We start from the raw sequence: 21,611 nt of genomic DNA, 5'->3' as shown, positions 1-21,611 counted from the left end.
ATCGTTTTGTGAATGAAATGGTTATCTTTTCCTCAACCCCCCCCCCCCCCCCCCCCCCCCAGAAAATCTAGTTTTTGCTTGTTTACTTGTCCTAGTTTTTTTTTTCCCTCTAACTGAAACATATTTGACACCTAGCATCCATTCTTTTTCATTATGTAATTGCACTTAGAAATAAAAAAGAAAATATATATACACCAAAAATCCCATTTATAAACGAGCCTCACAAAGTGCTCAATTCAATTGGTTTGAATTCAAATTAGCAAACTATTTTTTTTACTCTGGGATATATAACATCCCAAACTGGCATGTGAAGGTTTTGTTCGTCACACAATACAAACGTTTATTTCTTTTAGGTGTTCAAATTCTCCTATTTAAAACAGCAGAAACATTAGCATCTCGTTGCACATCCTGTTCGCTCCGGATTCCAGAAAGCTCAGAGGGTCCTTGGTTTTATCTTGGAGCTTCTGTTAGGCGCTGTCCGTCACAGCCTGCAATGACAACAAACGGCACTGCAATGTTATTATTCAGAATGAACCATCTTCCAGATGTATCCTCAATTTGACTTTATCATTTGTTTTGGTTTCGTTTCATGGTATTACAATTACAATTTCATGTTTCTCTGATATAACAATGGTTGCTTTTGATTTACAGTTCATGAGGGGAGAGAACACACTCCTACACAGAGCTGCTCTACGCCTGTACGTCACAGCCTGAAACACACTCCTACACAGAGCTGCTCTACGCCTGTACGTCACAGCCTGAAACACACTCCTACACAGAGCTGCTCTACGCCATACAGCCTGAAACACACTCCTACACAGAGCTGCTCTACGCCTGTACGTCACAGCCTGGAACACACTCCTACACAGAGCTGCTCTACGCCTGTACGACGGTCATACAGCCTGAAACACACTCCTACACAGAGCTGCTCTACGCCTGTACGTCACAGCCTGGAACACACTCCTACACAGAGCTGCTCTACGCCTGTACGTCACAGCCTGGAACACACTCCTACACAGAGCTGCTCTACGCCTGTACGTCACAGCCTGGAACACACTCCTACACAGAGCTGCTCTACGCCTGTACGTCACAGCCTGAAACACACTCCTACACAGAGCTTCTCTACGCCATACAGCCTGAAACACACTCCTACACAGAGCTGCTCTACGCCTGTACGACGGTCATACAGCCTGAAACACACTCCTACTCAGAGCTGTCTCTACGCCTGTACGTCATACAGCCTGAAACACACTCCTACTCAGAGCTGTCTCTACGCCTGTACGTCATACAGCCTGAAACACACTCCTACTCAGAGCTGTCTCTACGCCTGTACGTCATACAGCCTGAAACACACTCCTACTCAGAGCTGTCTCTACGCCTGTACGTCATACAGCCGGCAAAACAGCTCTGCCCAAAGTGCCTGTTAACTGTAACAAAAACTGACCTCCGTGACCAAATTAGCTAATTGAAAGAAAATGTGGTAATTGAATTGCATGTATACATAGTATCACAAATAAGTAACCAAATACTATTATTCTTGTCTGAACATTTACGAGTCATGCGGTGATGTAGTTATCAGAAAAGTAAACAGACCATCTTTCCTGCGTAAGGAAATCATATCTTTATGGCTGCATTCATCATCATTTTCATGGACACATAATAAAAATGGATATACAGACACCGTGAGGCAACACATTTTCTGCTATTATTAATTATAGAATTATTAAAAGAGGGGGAACAATTCATTCAACATTATTTATTCAATGAGTATAATTTTTTTTTACAAATAAATAATATGAAGTGCAACATGGTCCTTATTTTATGCCTATTCTTATGTCTGAACTTTCTACATTGCACTACTTTTACTGTCTTTTTATACCTATTCTTATGTCTGCACGTTTCTATATTCTGTCAACTCAACTGTATGCAAATGTTATGCCTATGTTCGTTTTATGCTATTTGCTGTGAAGCACTTTGAGCTGCAATCCATGTATGAAAGGTGCTATATAAATAAAGTTATTATTACTCTGTGTGGTACCTTGTCTGCCGTTTTCTGGCCCTCGGTAGCAGGCTTGGCCCGGGCCTCTGGTCTGGACCCGCTCAGGTCAGTGGGCTGAGAAGCGGCCTTGTCGTTGGTCTCTGCACCGGGCTTCCTGCCGTCCGCTTTCGAGTCTCCCTCCCCTTCCGCGTCCTTCTGCCGCTTTGGAGACGTCTACGGGAGGTTAGGGGGGGGAAGAGTAAGAGTGTCGGACAGACAGGAGACGTGTTATACCTAAACAGACAACGTATAACGTATGGAAGTATATCATGCCATACGTACCTTTCGCTGCTGTCGGGACAAAACCTCATAACTCCAAAAACCCAACTTTTCAGCAGATGAAAAAAACTAACACAGATTTGAGGGTGAATAGAGTTAGGAGGTTTAGACAGATGATCGGTTTAATGCTTTCCCATTGTTTAAACTTTGTAAAACCCACACACACATATGGAGGATGATCTACGGAGTTGATTTATATAATTTAAAAAAAAAATCAAAAAATGGAGTTATGAGGTTTTGTCCCGACAGCAGCGTTATGCACCTGTGTATACTGTATACTTACGAATAACATATATTTAGATTATAGTGTCTATTGTAACTATATTTATTGTAATGCAAATATAACTAATGGGGCATATAGACCCTCATCTGCACCTTGATTTACACTGCCTACTTTCTCATATGCGCATACTCAGAGTTAATTATATTATTAATATAGTTATATTGTTTACACTGCCTATTTTATTTAAACTTTTCTACTGTACTATCATTTTATGACCTGTATCATGTCTTCTACTATTACCATGTACCTGGACCTCCCCTCCCCCTATGATGCCTGAATTTCCCCAAGGGGATCAATAAAGGAATTTCTCATCTTTCCTCAAAACTGATAACTATTGCTGGGCTGATATGGCTCAAAACTGATAAAAAACGTATCACAATATACTGTATATTTTCAAAATTATAACAGCCAATATAGATAAAATATTGCTTTAAAGCTTTATTTCTGCTTCTCACTGAAGACACAACAGAATACTGTTCCTGTGTAGTTCTGATGCTACATGTAGCTTCTCCTCTCAAACTGACACAATGTCTTGACCATAAGTGACAGTTGAGAAAGTGGCAGAAATGTTGGCCGAGCTTAACACATTGAGTGCCACGGACGCGCTTTGTCGTTAGTTCATGCCGACCTTTGAGTGCCCCCGACGCTATATAGCGTTTGTCGTTTTTTTTTTTTTTTGCGATTTTAATTCATATTTCATCAATCGAGCCTCGGGTTAGTGCTGCAGAGTCTCTCAGAGTCTCTCTGAGCTCAATTGGGAAGATACCGCCCCCTATCGTCTCTCCCTGTGGTACTGCACCCCATTACTTTACACTGATGCAGGGGGGGTGGCCAGTTTGCTCATTTTACTTTTCCCTCAAGCCAACTGAAGGATCGATTGTGCTCGCCGGCCTGGAAAACGTGTGGATTATGTATTTACAGGACCCAACGCGTGTATCACTTCCGCAACGGATTTAGTCGGATTTCGGTTTCCGGGTTCGCCTGATTGGCCGCGACGGCCACGTGACACGCCCCCGCGGCAGCGTTGCCGCTGCGAATCAGTCAGAGCAATATTGTCACGCCATCTTCTGAGTGCAGACGCGCTGCTGTTTAATCACTTTTCCCACTTCAATGACAGAGCTGCTGTTTAATGCTCACTTTTCCCACTTCAATGACAGAGCTGCTGTTTAATGCTCACTTTTCAATATTGTCGCGTTGTGGAAAGCAGGATGAGAGAGCGTAGATTTCAGTGTGTATCATTTAATCATTTATCATTTAACATTTGAAAGACAGAGCTGCTGTTTAATAATATTGTCGCGTTGTGGAAAGCAGGATGAGAGAGCGTAGATTCCAGTGTGTATCATTTAATCATTTATCATTTAACATTTGAAAGACAGAGCTGCTGTTTAATAATATTGTCGCGTTGTGGAAAGCAGGATGAGAGCGTAGATTTCAGTGTGTATCATTTAATCATTTATCATTTAACATTTGAAAGGCATTGTTGTCATACAGAAGTACAGAATACTTTTATGCAAAATGCTTAACAGTCTCTGGAGCGCGCCAGTAAGAAGCATTTGCACTGCAACTCGTACACCTTACATTTCTGCTTTGCACTATAGCGTATTGTATATTAGTACATTGCATAGTATATTGTATGGTACAGTAACAGTCTCTGGAGCGCAACAGTAAGAAGCATTTGCACTGCAACTCGTACACCTTACTGTAAATTGTACCTCATCCCATTGCTGCTTTGCACTATAGCGTATTGTATATTAGTACATTGCATAGTGTAACTGAGGGGTACAATTCCCTGACTGTATTGATAAGTATGGTATCATTAAACCACTACCGCTTTATGTACTTTAACTACTGGCCATACAGTACACGATATCTAAATATGATGAACACTTTCCACAATGAAATCGGTTCCAGTCAAAGGTAATAATCAAATATTTAATGGAGCAAAAGGTACATAGAATATTTATCTTACATTTATCATTTGAATGCACTTGTAAGGCAAATGAGTACTCGTAGGCAAATCAACACTGAATGTCCAATCTCTGGTTACGCAGGAAGCAAGTATACAACCTGGCTCTTAGGGAATTATATCTATGGTACACTTAATGATATAGCGGGATATTCTGGAGGGGGTCCTCCCGGTTGTAAGCCGGTAGGGGGGGTAGGAGAGCCGTCGGTAGTAGACCGTCTGGTCAACGATATCTATGGAGACTTCAAGTACAGAAGACAGTGCAATAGACTCTTGATCCGTAGATGAATACACCTTGGTTCTCTTGTAGGCTGTAGCTCCACAATGAAGAAGAAGCTAGGCGACCTCAGTCTCTCTGAGCGCCGACTCAACTTGACTCCTCTCGGGGGTAAATCCAACACTCACAGGCGTCGGCGATTATCCGCTCCACAAATCACAGTACCAAAGCAAATATATATTCCAGCCGCATAGGGCTCAGCAGTCGTCGGGTAGGTAATCCAGTGTACATGTCCCTCGGTCCTCGCCTAGATCTCCTCGGATGAAAGCGCCATGTGGTCGGCCCAACCTGGATAAGACTCTAGATAACACGAGGAAGCGTTGGAGATGCTGGTCACTTTAGAACTCTAACCGCACGATGCACCATACACGATAGACTATTATTACTTGATAGAAATACGTCGCACTCGACGGTACAGTGCCAAACTCTGACAATTCAGTTATTAATTCGCACGAGGTCTCAATGCTATTCTAAGGCCAAACAGGCCATACTTCACCGCACGTCGTATCGTGGGTGAGGCTTCACGTTCTGTTACTAAGTTGGGAAGAAGGGTAAGGGACTTCTACATTTACTTGCGCCATATTTATATGCACGGTGAACAAATAGTGCCACTCTCATTTCGGTAGCCGTATCCCTGAGCGGAGCCGGGGCTAGTACGGACATGTCTCGTCGGTACCTTTGAACTTGACGCCAGGGGCTGGTCCCCTGGCGCCTGGTCCTTTGTCCAATAAGAGAATGAACTACCATGGGCTATAGTAGGCTAAAGGGATATTCCGTGCACATGTACGAGGAATATACAAGGGATATCAAACGACACACAAATACCACTCAATATATATCCATAAATAAATATATATATTCGGTTTAATCTGATCCTTCGTAACACATAGTATATTGTATATTGTATGGTAACTCAGTTACTTCTATTCTGCATCGAACATTGTACATATGTCTATACTGAACAGCGTGACCTCTATTTTTACTTCTATTTTACATGCTATACTATTTTATTTCATACTTATCTTGTCTAGCACAGTCTCTAACAGTAACAGTAAGAAGCATTTTGGATAAAAGTATTCTGTACTTCTGTATGACAACAATGTATGCCTGTCAAATGTTAAATGATAAATGATTAAATGATACACACTGAAATCTACGCTCTCTCATCCTGCTTTCCACAACGCGACAATATTATTAAACAGCAGCTCTGTCATTGAAGTGGGAAAAGTGAGCATTAAACAGCAGCTCTGTCATTGAAGTGGGAAAAGTGAGCATTAAACAGCAGCTCTGTCATTGAAGTGGGAAAAGTGATTAAACAGCAGCGCGTCTGCACTCAGAAGATGACGCGACAATATTGCTCTGACTGATTCGCAGCGGCAACGCTGCCGCTGCCGCGGGGTCGTGCCACGCATGTCACGTGGCCGTCGCGGCCAATCAGGCGAACTCGGAAACCGAAATCCGACTAAATCCGTTGCGGAAGTGATACACGCGGACCCAACACTAATCAATAAGCGTGATCGATATTTGGAATGGCGATCAGGAATTGGAATAATCTTTTTGGATAACATCTGATCTCAGGTAAGGAATTTATTTTACCAGTCTGCAACTAATGACTAATTTGGTAGTCGACTAATCTGCCGATTATTTTTTCGATTAGTCGACTAATCGAAAACCAACAACAATTTTTTTTTTTTTAATTACCTATCTTTGTGAAAGTGGCTTCTCAGCTCTGGTCCAGCTGAAGACAGAGCAGAGGAACAGATTGGACATTGAGCATGACCTCAGAGTTGCTTGTCTACCATCACCCCAGACTTTGAGACTCTTGTCAGGACCAAACAACAACATCATAACATGATGATCCCATAGCAAATTAAAATAATGACTCATGAAACATTTGAATTTGGATCTTTAAGCCACTTTAAATGAAAATGTATTTGAAGAACAATACAGCAATCACTCATAACAAGATAAATAAATTAAATAATACAAATTAAAGTGGAAGTGTACTTTAAATAACTTTTGTTTGCTGTGTGTGAGAGGAATCCGTGTGTGTGTGTATGTGTGTGTGTCTTACTCTGATCGCTGTGTGAGTGAGAGGAGTGTGTGTACGGTGTAATTTGTGTGTGTGTCTTACTCTGATCGCTGTGTGAGTGAGAGGTGTGTACTGTGTAATTTGTGTATGTGTGTGTGTCTTACTCTGATCGCTGTGTGTGAGTGAGAGGAGTGTGAATGTGTCTGTGTCTTACTCTGATCGCTGTGTGTGAGTGAGAGGAGTGTGAATGTGTGTGTGTCTTACTCTGATCGCTGTGTGTGAGAGAGAGGAGTGTGAATGTGTGTGTGTCTTACTCTGATCGCTGTGTGTGAGTGAGAGGAGTGTGTATGTGTGTCAGGGCTCCAGACTAACTTTTTTCACCACCGTCCCAGAACCGTCCCGAAATACAATTTTAACCGTCCCAAAGTGAATGTAACCGTCCCAAAAATACCAGTGCATACATTTTTTTTTTATTTTTTTTTATTAAATTATATAAATTATACTTTTTTTTTTTTATACAGCTACTGTTTTATATATACTGTTTTTTAGTAATAACTAGAAAGTAATGGTATTTATTCAACAACAGGTGATTGATTATGATACTAATACAAATCTATACGGGGCTGCAGCACTGCAGATATACCCTACTCCAACGATCCACACGGACATTACACGGTGTTGCACTCGTTACCAAGTGGCTCTGCAGATATACCCTACTCGGCTACAAGGCTCCGTTGGAGAGGATGTTGTGATTTTTGCACAATAAATATTCAACATTCTCTTTTGAGACTCCGCCTCGAGTCAGACTCTTATCATTTGGCACTAAAAGCTAAACATTGTCACCGATATGGCTGTCCGCAACATGTCATTAATTGTGTACGCGAGGTGGTTCAGTGACGACGCTAACATGAGCTAGGTTAGCTAGCATGTAGCTGCAGTACTGTACCGGAGGAGAGGTGGGTAGGAAGTAACTTGATGCTGGATGAGCGTATTGCTGCGTTGGGAGGCGGAGATAGTCATTGGATTTGGCAAATCACGCTACGTTTAGACTTCAGTGAACTTAGTCAGCACGAGACATTAACCATTTGACAGCAATATATGCGCGCACTGACAGTCGTCCAATTGACATTTCCTGTGAAAAAAAAATCCTCTCCGTCCCGGATGCGTCCCAGCAAAGATTTCTGTTCGTCCCAATTCAATAGTTGATCGTCCCCGGGACGGCGGGACATCGTTAGTCTCGAGCCCTGATGTGTGTGTGTCTTACTCTGATCGCTGTGTGTGAGTGAGAGGAGTGTGTATGTGTGTGTCTTACTCTGATCGCTGTGTGTGAGTGAGAGGAGTGCGTGTGTAATGTATTGTGTGTCTAGTCTGATCATCATCTCCTGCAGGGGAACAATGTTTTCAATGTCCAAAATTTGCTATGGGATCATCATGTTATGATGTTGTCTGGAACCCTGAGAAGCCACTCTCACAAAGATAGGTAGTGCAAAAAAAAAAAAAAAAAAAAAAAAAAAATTTTAATGACTAATCGACGCAACAATTTCTCGTCAACGATTTTTTTATAATCGACGTCGTCGATTATGTCGACTAATCGTTGCAGCCCTACTGGCTTGGACAACATTTCTGCAAAGATTTTAAGAGATGGGGCACAGGAAATAGCTCCCTGTCTTGCACATCTTATTAACCTCTCCGTGGAGCAAGGCATTGTACCAAGTGGTACTAAACATGCAAAGATCATTCCCTTGCAGGGCTGTCTTAAATACTTCGAAGCTTCGTTCGATGGCACGAGCTTCGAACATAAAAAAAAGAATTCGAAGTTAAAATTTTTTTATTTTATTTTTTTGCCTCCAAAATCTTGCGCCTCCATTCCAATGAAACGAAAGTAAGCGGCGCCTTCCCGCCTCCATTCCAATGAAACGAAAGTAAGCGGCGCCTCGACTCCACCTCTCTACAACAAGCATGTGGAGATTATCTGTGTTGAAAACAACAAGGACATGTGCAGCAGACATGTCGACGAAGAAGTCATCAGACGTGTGGTTACACTTTAAAATATGCAAAGACAATGCCCAAAAAGCCGAGTGCCAGATATGCCAGAAGAAAATGGCATATCACAACGTAAGTATCGTTGTACACGACGGCGACGCCACACAAAACATTAATAAGGCTATGCCTATGCTGCTATGACTAATGTGTTACCAAGTTGGCTAATTTAATTGTAATCATCTGCTTTTGTAGGTGCATTGTCTGATATAATTATAAATTAAATATAATATAATTGTTTGCTTGATAGACGAAGGTTGCAACATAATTATGTAATGTCATGTCGTTGGCTGTGAGAGCAGCCCCACTGCACCCAGGCAGCGCAGCCGAGTGAAACCTTGTTGGCTGCGTCACAGTCACGAAAGGGGCTACTTAATTAATTAAACCAATCCACTTTATTTATAGAGCACATTTAAAAACAACAAAGTTTACCAAAGTGCTGTACAAGTCCCACAACATAAGATAAAAAAAGATAAAAAAAAATATTATAATACATTTATATATTTTTTTCCCCTCGAAGCTTCGAATTAAAATCGAAGCTCGGCCCCGAAGCTTCGATTGCCAAAAAAAGCTTCGAAGGTCAGCCCTATTCCCTATAAACACTAACGTTAGCTAGGTAGCTAACGTTAGCTCACAGAGGTCCCATGCACTAGACTAGAGCAGACTATAATGCCGGAGGCAATAGGAGTCTCTGTGACACGGGTCTGGGAGGGGCAGGGGAGGAGGAGGAGGAGGGGCAGTGCGCTGCAGCTCTGTGTGCTTGAGAGAGAAGTCAGCGAGTGAGAACTCCGCTAAGAATTGGATCATGTTTTTCGATCGGTTTTCACGATCGGCGAAAATAAAGCATTATCGGAATTCACCGATCTCATATTTATACTGAATATCGGCAGATACCGATCGCTGGCCGATCGATCGGGGCATCCCTACCCATAAGGATCTGAGTATACTCCAAAGAATGCTAGGAGAGTAACTCTCTAAGGTTAACAATTGGCTGTCTGACAATAGGCTCTCACTTCACTTAGGCAAAACAGAGTCTATTTTGTTCGGATCTAAGCCCTGATTAAAAAAGGCTCCTGAACTCAAGGTAGAATTAGGGTCAGAGGTTATAGCAGCAAGAACAGCAGTGAAGTACCTCGGCTGTATGCTGGATCACAGTCTGTCGGGGGGGGGGGGGGGGGGGGGGCGGGGCGGTGGCCTTACAGGTGCTGGGTAAGGTAAATGCCTGCACCAGGTTTTTGGCTAGAAGCTGATCAGGGTTGTGATGGGCCTAGGCCCTCGTGATCATGTTGGGAGGAGACATTTTCATGAGCTCAACTGGCTACCAGTTGAGGCCAGAGTAGCCCAGCTTAGGGTCAACACGGTACACAACATAATAAATAACAGGGCCCCCAAAAATGTTTGCAACTATTTTCCTAGTGTTAGGGAATCACACAGCCACAGAACTAGCATAGCAAACTATCTAGCATAGCAAACCTGCATCCTCCAAGGTGTATAACAAAGATGGGACAGTGCTCATTTGCTCACACAGGAGTGGAATGAGTTGCCTTTGACCACCAAACAGATCTTGAACCTGTGTAGTTTCAAGGTGAACGTTAGGAAATGGCTCCTAGAAAATGTCCCAGAGTGACTCAGGAAGCTTCCTGTTTTAATGTAGTGTAGTTTTAGTGTGTCTGTACATTTTGTACATATTTTATTAATAATGTTGTATTTTACGTTTTAATTATATTTTTTAGCAATATACTGTAGGCTGATGATAATATGTGTAATACATGTTTATGTAAATACTATGTGCTGCTGAGACCAAGGACCACAATGGAAATAAGTCTGACTTTTTGGTGCTATCCTTGATAATTTTAGGATGCATGACTTGTTGTAACATGTAATGTATTTTAATAATTGTCAAATAAACTAAACTAAACTTGGACCTACTGGCTAGATCGCCCCAGTGCATAGAGTAATACATGAATGGTAAATGGACTGCGTGTATATAGTGCTTTTATCCAAAGCGCTTTACAATTTATGCCTCGCCCATTCACTCACCGACAGCGGAGGCAACCACGCAAGGTGCCGACCCGCACATCGGGAGCAGTTAGGGGGTTTAAGTGTCTTGCTCACGGACACTTCGACACGCTGCCCGGGAGGAGGAGGGAATCGAAGCGGTAAACCTTCCGATTACCAGACGACCGCTCTACCTCCCACAGTAATACACTGGCTTTTTCAAGAAACAAAATAGTTCCAAGACATTTCTGGAATCGGAGAGTCTGAGAGAAGAAGAGTTGGAGAGACATCTGGTTAAAACGGTTGTTTGCATGCAGTGGTGTGGATTCATACTCTGCTGCCCGTCAGAAGCTGCCCGGCCTCGCTTGGAACATGGCCAGAAGTTCCACAAGGGTCTCGGTAAGTCAGTTAATGGTAATTCACTACTGGCGAGTATTTCATACCATGAAATATCGAAGAAGGTCGGCACACTGTGTGCGGACAGTCTTCCATATTTCATTGCAGTCTTCCATTGGTCCAGCGCCTGCCTTGAAGGTTCAGTAGAAAGTTATCCGACTGCAAGCTAGCCTGGCTTAGCACAACTCTGGAGAGGACAGTGAGCACATTCCCCATGAAGTCAGAGTGTTCTTTTGAGTATTTCATACCACCCTATGCCAACTAATCTGAAACTATCCCTTTAGGGAACCAGGGCTTTACATCTCCATCAGTTAGCATAGCCAACGTTGATGTGATTTTGTGACTGTACTGATCTTGTGTGAACTGTGGTAAAGCTGACCTCTATGGATTCCCCTGCTTTCCGTTTGGCTCCGCCCCTCTCATTCTTCTCGTCGATGACCAGGGCTCCTTCGTCCTCATCACTGCTGCCCTCCGTCCCCCCCTTCTCTGCGACCCCCTGCTCCCCCGCCTCTTCTGGCGCACTCTTCTCCTTCTTTGGCTAAGACACAAAACACAAACATTACAATTACTTTAGCCACTGTATTTAAAACTGCTATAAGTAATTTAAAATGAAAACGTCTTATCTTATCTTCTTAGATAAAACCGATGATGTATATACCGGTATATATATTTATTGCCGATGTTGACAATGTTTTCCGTTGGAAACATAATTTGCACTAAAACTAACCTCATCATCATAGGCTTCATGTGTGTCAGTGGGGTTGTTGACAACACTAACCTCACCATCATAGGCTTCATGTGTCAGTGGGGTTGTTGACAACACTAACATCATCATCATAGGCTTCATGTGTCAGTGGGGTTGTTGACAACACTAACATCATCATCATAGGCTTCATGTGTCAGTGGGGTTGTTGACAACACTAACATCATCATCATAGGCTTCATGTGTGTCAGTGGGGTTGTTGACAACACTAACCTCATCATCATAATAATAATAATATCTTGGATTTATATAGTGTCTTTCAGGAGACCCAAGGCGCTTAACAGTAGGGGGCAGCTAGGGGAAGGTGATCAGGGGAACAATGTAACAACAAAGTAAAAAAGAAGAGGGAAATCATGCAGTGTCATTAATACATTTGGTGAAGAGGTGAGTTTTGAGTTGGGATTTGAAAGAGTGCAGGGACGGATGTTTGGAGGGAGGGAGTTCCAGAGGGTGGGTGCGGCAATAGAGAAGGCTCTGGGACCAACAGTGCATCATAGCCTTCATGTGTGACATTGTTGACAACACTGACCTCATCATCATAGACTTCATGTGTGACAGTGGGGTTGTTCTCGATCTCCCAGAGGCCTTCACTGAAACCTTTCCTCTTGGTGGGTTTTCCAAACTTCTCCTTACATTCATCATAAGGAAACAAGTCCTTGGCTCCCAGGAACGCCCTGTGGGGTGAAACATTACAACTGTCATTATAACTTGGATGACAACTCTTGATGCTGTTCCTGGATGTTCCCTAGCTCGTATGAATTAGTAAGAAATTAATAAAGATATGGCAGCAATAAGCCGGGTTACACTGCAGATCTAATAAGGATATAGACCTGGGTAGTATTATCAATATATTTTCAAAACAGATATAGTATGAGGCTAGGAAAGCACCGATATGAACATTTCTGTTATGGCCAATAACCAATATTACGTTATTGATTAATCTGTTGATTATTTTATCGATTACATTTTCAATTAAACATTTAAAAAATATTGACATGTTTTTTAAGTGCAATACTACTAGCCTTAGGTCACATTGGTAGTTGCCTCTCTGACACCACCTACTGAATGCCCAGAGTAGGACATGATTAGCCTAGGGGAGAATGGATTATTATAATATTCTCTCATTGGACTAACATTTGGTGAATGAAATTAAACCATTCCTCGTTGTTCTGGGGAGCCAGTGGAACCTCATCAAGGACCCCTGGGGGTCCCCGGGCCTGACGTTGAGAACCGACGTTGACGAGGGTCAGGCAGGTGTGTTGTGGATTCTACGAGGGAATATCTAATGCTTGTCCCACACTATGTCTCCTAGGTGACTCATTCTGCCCATTACTGTGTTCAGTCAAACAGTAACTCAATCCCTCAACACAGGGTTCCAGATTAACGGGGCTTGGAGGCCAAATGTCCTTTGACAGTTTCATTCTGGGATTTTTTTTTTTTATTATTTGATCAGCGTGAGTCCGGCGGGGGAGAATGTTGTTGTTGTTCGTTGGCGACGTGTGTGTGTGTTGGCGACGCGTGGCGTTGTGTATGTTGGCGATGCGCGGCGTGTGTGTTGGCGACGCGTGGCGTTGTGTATGTTGGCGATGCGCGGCGTGTGTGTTGGCGACGCGCGGCGTGTGTGTGTTGGCGATGCGCGGCGTGTGTGTGTGTCTTTCCATTGGTTTCATTTGGTTAACATTATTGGGCGAACAAGAAAACGAAAGAAAACTGTAAAATTGTAATGACCCTGCAGGCTGCAGCTGTTCTTCTAATGTAAATGTGCCTTCCTCCGTGCACTTTCGCTCGCTCTGAAGTCGGACTCTGTGTGCCCGGCCACGCGCGCTGTTCTCGCACGGACCTCGTGAGTGCCTGCATGTGCGACTGGTGCGTTGTCACGTATTCTTCGTATGGCTGCACGTACCGCACCGTGACGCCGTACCGTAAAATTCGCGGGACGAATACACGTACCCAGGGAACAAAATTTACTTTTTGGCTTACCAGCCAGGCAGATTTTTTACCAGCCAAAAATGATAAATAGCTTTTTAGTATATCGCCATGTGTTATTATTACTATATAATACTCTCATATGCAATTTTCAATTAATATCATAAACAACATATGGAATATTAGCATACTTTTGAGTGGACTGAAGGAATGAGTCAGCATTAATAGTTTAAAATGCAGATAATTTATTAAAACATATATTTAGGGTAGGGCTGTCCCGAATACCATTTTACAGGCTTTGAATACTCCTTGGTGTTTCCAAACGAGTATTCAAATACGCTTTCTCAAAAACACTATTAAAAATAAGATTAACATTTCATAATTAACCAATCAATCACAAATCATAAGTGTTGGCTACCATTCTGTTCTATCCAGTAGCAACCAGAGACCGTCACGTCAAATTGCGTTGGCAACATACATTCTGATCACCGTTGTACTACCAGTATGCTACAAGATACAAGAGTTTTATTTGTCACGGCATACAGGTATACAGTGAAATGCGGGGGGTCTTGCCCGCAACGATGTGCATATACAATAGTAATAATATATAATAAGAATCCAACCAATAGAGCGACATTGTGCAATAAACAAGTAAACAAAGTAGGGCATATCGGTATCTGTACATGCTTCTGCGTGTATAGACAATTGCGTGTACAATGTACATCCACACGGAGACAGAACCGATCTTTTTCGTTTTTTTTTTTTTTTTTAGGTGTGTGTGTTTTAGACTTCGCTCTTTTATTTTGAAACCCCCCGTCCGGGAGTATTATTGTTGTTATCGCTAGCTAGCAGAACAGTCATCCGGTTCTGTGCTTTTGAGCTAACGCTAATTAATCTAGCTAATATTTGTCTTCCTATTCCTCTAATAGTAACCGGGTCTCAAATACAAGCCGGGTCTCTATTAATGGCCGGGTGCGCTCTTGAGCTAAGCAATTATAAGCCGGCCTCCTAATACAAGCCGGGTTACTAATATACTGAGCTGCATACTGAGCTAGTTACTTGATTTCACTTTGAAAACGTTGAAATGACCAGTGACCACCTGTAATTGCACTGTTTACTATTTCATACAGTACTTGGTTTCAATAAATGAACCCAGGCAGTACATTTTACTGGATTCAAACTGACACAAAATGTTGATTTATTCATTATGATCCGTTTGAAAATTTGAAATATAGGCCTCCCTCTTATACAGGCCTCCTCCTAATACAAGCCTGGTACCCGCTACAGTTGAAACAAATACAAGCCGGGGTTACTATTAGAGGAATTACGGTATTGATGCCCGTCTCTGTCTCAGTGCCCGTCTCTCTGTCTCAGTGCCCGTCTCTCTGTCTCAGTGCTCATCTCACTGTCTCAGTGCCCATATCACTGTCTCAGTGCCCATATCACTGTCTCAGTGCTCATCTCTCTTTCTCAGTGCTCATATCACTGTCTCAGTGCTCATATCACTGTCTCAGTGCCCGTCTCTCTCTCAGTGCCTGTCTCTCTGTCTCAGTGCCCATATCACTGTCTCAGTGCTCATCTCTCTGTCTCAGTGCCCGTCTCTCTGTCTCAGTGCCCGTCTCACTGTCTCAGTGCTCATCTCTCTCTGTCTCAGTGCCCATATCACTGTCTCAGTGCCCATCTCACTGTCTCAGTGCCCGTCTCTCTGTCTCAGTGCTCATCTCTGTCTCAGTGCCCGTCTCTCTGTCTCAGTGCTCATCTCTCTGTCTCAGTGCCCATCTCTGTCTCAGTGCCCGTCTCTCTGTCTCAGTGCTCATCTCTGTCTCAGTGCCCGTCTCTCTGTCTCAGTGCTCATCTCTGTCTCAGTGCCCGTCTCTCTGTCTCAGTGCTCATCTCTCTGTCTCAGTGCCCGTCTCTCTGTCTCAGTGCTCATCTCTCTGTCTCAGTGCTCATCTCACCGTCTCAGTGCCCGTCTCTCTGTCTCAGTGCTCATCTCTGTCTCAGTGCCCGTCTCTCTGTCTCAGTGCTCATCTCTGTCTCAGTGCCCGTCTCTCTGTCTCAGTGCTCATCTCTCTGTCTCAGTGCCCGTCTCACTGTCTCAGTGCCCATCTCACTGTCTCAGTGCCCGTCTCTCTGTCTCAGTGCTCATCTCTGTCTCAGTGCCCGTCTCTCTGTCTCAGTGCTCATCTCTGTCTCAGTGCCCGTCTCTCTGTCTCAGTGCCCGTCTCTCTGTCTCAGTGCTCATCTCACTGGCTCAGTGCTCATCTCTCTGTCTCAGTGCCCGTCTCTCTGTCTCAGTGCCCATATCACTGTCTCAGTGCTCATCTCTCTGTCTCAGTGCCCATCTCTCCGTCTCAGTGCTCATCTCACTGTCTCAGTGCCCGTCTCTCTGTCTCAGTGCTCATCTCACTGGCTCAGTGCCCGTCTCTCTGTCTCAGTGCCCGTCTCTGTCTCAGTGCCCATCTCTCCGTCTCAGTGCTCATCTCACTGTCTCAGTGCCCGTCTCTCTGTCTCAGTGCTCATCTCACTGGCTCAGTGCCCGTCTCTCTGTCTCAGTGCCCGTCTCTGTCTCAGTGCTCATCTCTCCGTCTCAGTGCTCATCTCTCTGTCTCAGTGCCCGTCTCTCTGTCTCAGTGCCCGTCTCTCTGTCTCAGTGCTCATCTCTCCGTCTCAGTGCCCGTCTCCCTGCCTGCCAAATTGAAACTTCGAATTAGATTTTTTGTTAAAGTGACAGCCCTAGTACTGACGGACCAAAGGTCATTAGGTTTTACTCACGTCTCATGGGTTCCAAAGAAGAACACCTGGTACTTGTTAGAGGGCGTTTTCACTGCTCCTTCAGGTAACTCGTCAATCTGTGAACAAGGAGGAGGCAGCTCTTTAGCAGATCGCATGGTGAAAAGGAGACGGATCTTTAGCAGAGTGAATGGTGAACAAGGAAGCGGCTCTTTAGCGGATCACATGGCAAACAAGGAGACAGCTATTTAGCAAATCACATGGTGAACAAGAAACAATATCACCTAAATTTGCCTAATTAACTTCCCTGGATGGGATGAGCGGCTCTCGAGAATGCTGCAAACAGCCATACCACATATCTCCACAACACTGCAAGCAGCACTTCCAGGAGGCCAAGCAACTGGCCCTTCCGAATGGGCACGTGCTCCAGAAGGTCACACCCTGAATGGGGCACTGCAACCATCGTTATTTGATCGTTAATGTTCAGGGTTTCAGTTATCTGGTCATTAACACATTTTACAGCGGAAATCTGTTGATGTCCGATTATAATGTCCTGTGAAGTGGGCCAAAATGTGCCAGCAGAGAGAGGGTTCTCTCTCTTTGTTTCAGTACACCTCCCCCTGCACCCAAAGCCCTTACCTCCTCCCGCACCTACACATATTTACATTTAGTCATTTGGCTGACGCTTTTATCCAAAGCGACTTACCGGTACAAGTTTTGTACGACAAGTCAGCAGGAAGGGTACAACTCTATCAGCTGAGTAACAATGTTCATCAAAGTGTTGAGTGCTACAGTGTATCTTTTATTTAACTCGACTCAACAACACGGGCAACAGTCCGAGTCTTCGGTCAATAATATTATAGCTAAGCTAGTCCTACACTCCCGAGTTTAGGGACGAGTTATGCATGCGAGTCTATTGACAGGATTTATTTTAATTGGAATATAATGTATAAGAATAGTAGCCTACTTTTCAATAAAAAAAATATTATAAATAGACATGCCTTGATGATGACATTCTTTATATAGCCCATCAATGCCAAGAAATAAAATACTCTCTAAATGCAGACGGGTCACAGAAACGAAGCATGCTGTGCAGGGCAGCAAGTTGTCTGTTTGATATGAAACTTTCTAAATATTTTCTAAAACCTTTTGGATGTGGAGATATCTCCATTACACCCACAACAGTTTCCTACTGTATAATGACTGGAAGTGATTGAAGAGCATGGCACCTGGGAGGAATGGTGGTGTTTGTTGACAGAAGATGACAGGGACAGTAGTGGTCACTGGTCACTAGTTTACTTGTAGATGACTTTAGATAGAGGGAAGTTTGCTGATATTAGCTAGCTAGCTTAGCTGGTTGGTGACAGATAGAATTGCCAACTAGGAATCACGTTTTTGCACTAAAAGACCGGAATATACATACATTGTTGTTAATTGACCATGTGTGCGATTATCTCAAAATGCCTGGGTGATTTATTAGTCTATCACTACTCCCAACTCAAGTTACAGATAACCTTTTTTCAGTGATCAACCAGCTGACTGACAGTAGATGTTTGGTCATCATAGCTAAAAAGTTTTAATTATATTCTAACAACAACCATTATACAATAATCCACATTGATCGGGATGCCCCATTAACTCATCCAATCTCACACTTTACTATGGATCACTTTTGTCTAATAAAAAATTCTCATTGCCAACTATGTTCAATGATGATGACGCTGTTCCCTAATGCAAAAACAACCATTTTCATAAGCATGTGTACTTTGGGCGCCAAGTTCAAAATTCCAAGCTCCGCCTGAAATAGTACATGCCCAACTTCTGACATGGCAAGCAACATACAAAAATCTGATGTTAAGGACAGGCTTAACCACTTAAAAGTGTGCTTATCATGGGCATGCTATGTGGATAGCTGGTAGTCATTAGTGGTAAGTAACATACAACAAAAAGTATATCATCACAAATTCCTGTGTTTGTAATTTAGAGAACATAATCATTATAACCATAGACCTTGCATTCTGCCCACCGCCACGATTCACACTCCAGGACGAGACGAATAACTAACGTTAGTGAGCGAAGATAATGACAACCGATAAAAAAAAACACGTTGCTACACTCCATAGTGTGCTACATAGTGACTGTATCATATCTTATTTCATATTTGCATATCGTATGTCACAAATGTAACAGTACTACTACTATATACCTGTATGTCATGTATGTCCCTATGCCATAAATGTCATGATGTCATATATGTTGTGTATGTCATAAATGTCACTATGAATTGAAAATGGGGGACCCTGATGTAAACAAGACAAACGTCTTTCTCTGGTCTGCATCCCCATAACAATTGTGTATTGAGCCGTACTGTATTGTACCCATTCTGCAATCTGTTAAATAAAGTTTTCATTCATTCATTCATCAAGTCAGCGATTGCAATATATTATGTTGTGCCTTTGCCAGCGACTAACTAATAACGTGGAAAGTCGACAACCTAAAAACATATGGATTGGCTACCAGTTAACAGTTCATCAACACAACGTGGCTCTGTTGCTGACCTCAAGTGGCCTTAACGATGTTAGCCTGACGCTACTAGCTTGTTCACACGTGTACGTTGCTGTAGAGTTGGTTTGTTTAGGTTCATTGAATTCAACCAATTTAGGCCTTTCGGTGAAAACGATTTAACCGAACCAAATGACCCAAGCTGTGTCGGTGACGAGACAGAGGGAGTAGCGTTAGTTTGCTTGACACTGTAATTTTTTCTAAATGAATCATCCAGAAAGCGGGCTTGTTGTTGCAGCTGAACCACTGGACCGTCCGTCTGTCTGGATTAGTAACAGCTAACGCAAATAACGTAAAATCTGTCTGGATTAGTAACAGCTAACGCAAATAACGTAACATCTGTCTGGAATAGTAACAGGCTAACAGCTAACTCAAATAACGTAAAATCTGTCTGGATTAGTAACAGCTAACGCAAATAACGTAACATCTGTCTGGAATAGTAACAGCTAACGCAAATAACGTAACATCTGTCTGGATTAGTAACAGCTAACGCAAATAACGTAAAATCTGTCTGGATTAGTAACAGCTAACGCAAATAACGTAAAATCTGTCTGGATTAGTAACAGCTAACGCAAATAACGTAAAATCTGTCTGGATTAGAAACAGCTAACGCAAATAACGTAACATCTGTCTGGATTAGTAACAGCTAACGCAAATAACGTAAAATCTGTCTGGATTAGTAACAGCTAACGCAAATAACGTAAAATCTGTCTGGATTAGTAACAGCTAACGCAAATAACGTAACATCTGTATGGATTAGTAACAGCTAATGCAAATAACGTAAAATCTGTATGGATTAGTAACAGCTAACGCAAATAACGTAAAATCTGTATGGATTAGTAACAGCTAACGCAAATTACGTAAAATCTGTCTGGATTAGTAACAGCTAACACAAATAACGGTACACGAGTCTAAACTAACTAACTAACTATGTAAAGGAAAATATAAAAGGAGGAAGGGTCGTCGCCGTGTGGCGCGTGCCGTGAACGCACATTGGTGCCAAGTCAAGTGTGGAAACTTTCAGTTCAATAACCATACCATAACCATCTCCTCGTTTGTCAAAATCAAAAATGTGTAGCATTGTTAACTAGCTAACGTTTTATGTATATTTCCTCAGATAGCGGTTATATTCTTTATTATTTATTACATCTCCCATAGGCTTCAATAGAACTAGCACCGAGCAGAGCATAGAACACTGGCGTAAAGACCCTTCCTTCTTGTATAGTTGCCTTAAGTTGGTGTGGACTCGGAGGATGAGTCACGTGACGGAGTGAAGCTAACGTTAGCTCTCTTACAGGCAGGCCGTCACTCCGCTAACACACGGAGCAGCGCGCGCACACAACATACAACTAACGTAACAATGTACGTAATGTCACCTAACCGCCATGTAGCCTGAGATAAGACGATGGAGGAGGAGTGAGCTTAACGTCTTACCCTCGCCGGCCAGTGTGGGTATCCTTTCATTTTAGCAAACACCAGATCCCCGGGTTTGTATTCCTTTTGCCTATTTGTCCTCGGCATGGTCCCTAATGTAAATTGCAGTATATTTGACTGTGAAACACGTTACACCTTAACGATAGCTAATAGCAGCGAACAGACTACGCTGATTTTTTATATACCGTCTTCAGACAATTGGAACGAGGTGGCGACCGAATGTTTGCGCGGATTTTCCGCGAGGAATAATAATAATAAGCACAGGGTTGCACGGTTTGCTAAATAAATACGCCGTTCTGGTGCAGGTTTATGTACACTTCCACGTCTGGAAAATGTTGAAGGGTGATGTATAATCCACTGGTTTCTCTGTCTCTGGTTGTTTTTGTTTGAAATTGAAACCGCTTCCCTCTTCATAGACGCACCCCCGCCGACGACACTCCACCACGCAGTCGCAGATTAGCTGCTGCTGCTGCTGCTGACTCTGTATTGGCTGTAGCCTCGACTGGCCTCAAGATGTCGCTGTTGTTATCGTGACTGTATCGTATAGTGTTGTACTGTGTTGTATTTTGTTTTAAGCACAGGTAACAATTGGGGAAAAGATTATATTGAAGCAGGAGCAATTCAAGTTTCTTATGTATTAATTTGATTGTACAAGTAGTTCAATTAGATACTATAATGCCTAGTTATTATTAGTTATTAGTAACTAATCCAGTCTCTGGAACAACATATACCCACCCAGGTTGGTTGCCCAGCAGAACTAGGGGTGCACCGATGTATCGGTCGGGTATCGGTATCGGCTGATAAGTGCCTTGTTGACTGCAATCGGCCTATCGGCCGATAAGCTCGAATGTGCCGATGGCAGTAGCCAATAAGTTCAGTCGCGT

General features: G+C 43.0%; 1 protein-coding gene across 1 annotated transcript; it reads right to left on the bottom strand.

Moving 5' to 3' along the window:
• Positions 1-77: 77 nt before the first annotated feature.
• Positions 78-21,161, bottom strand: LOC311227398 (hepatoma-derived growth factor-like). Its single transcript, XM_084313023.1, has 6 exons — positions 20,728-21,161; positions 16,774-16,850; positions 12,602-12,746; positions 11,689-11,847; positions 2,039-2,212; positions 78-488 (listed from the first exon to the last, which is right to left on the bottom strand). The coding sequence occupies exons 1-6, from the start codon at positions 20,812-20,814 to the stop codon at positions 468-470; spliced, it is 663 nt and encodes a 220-aa protein (XP_084169149.1). The 5' UTR covers positions 20,815-21,161; the 3' UTR covers positions 78-467.
• Between the last annotated feature and the right edge of the window lie 450 nt (positions 21,162-21,611).

Source organism: Notolepis coatsorum, assembly GCF_963971535.1.
Source record: "Notolepis coatsorum genome assembly, chromosome: 4".
In the NCBI taxonomy this organism is placed as follows: Eukaryota; Metazoa; Chordata; class Actinopteri; order Aulopiformes; family Paralepididae; genus Notolepis; species Notolepis coatsorum.
The sequence above is the reverse complement of the archived record's forward strand: the minus strand, read 5'-3'. Positions and strand labels throughout refer to the sequence as shown.

Coding starts and splice junctions, on each gene's coding strand:
- LOC311227398 (XM_084313023.1), bottom strand. CDS start 20,814: ATGCCGAGGACAAATAGGCAAAAGGAATACAAACCCGGGGATCTGGTG. Junction 16,851..20,727: donor ACCCACACTGGCCGGCGAGG/GTAAGACGTTAA, acceptor CCTTGTTCACAG/ATTGACGAGTTACCTGAAGG. Junction 12,747..16,773: donor TTCTTTGGAACCCATGAGAC/GTGAGTAAAACC, acceptor TTCACCCCACAG/GGCGTTCCTGGGAGCCAAGG.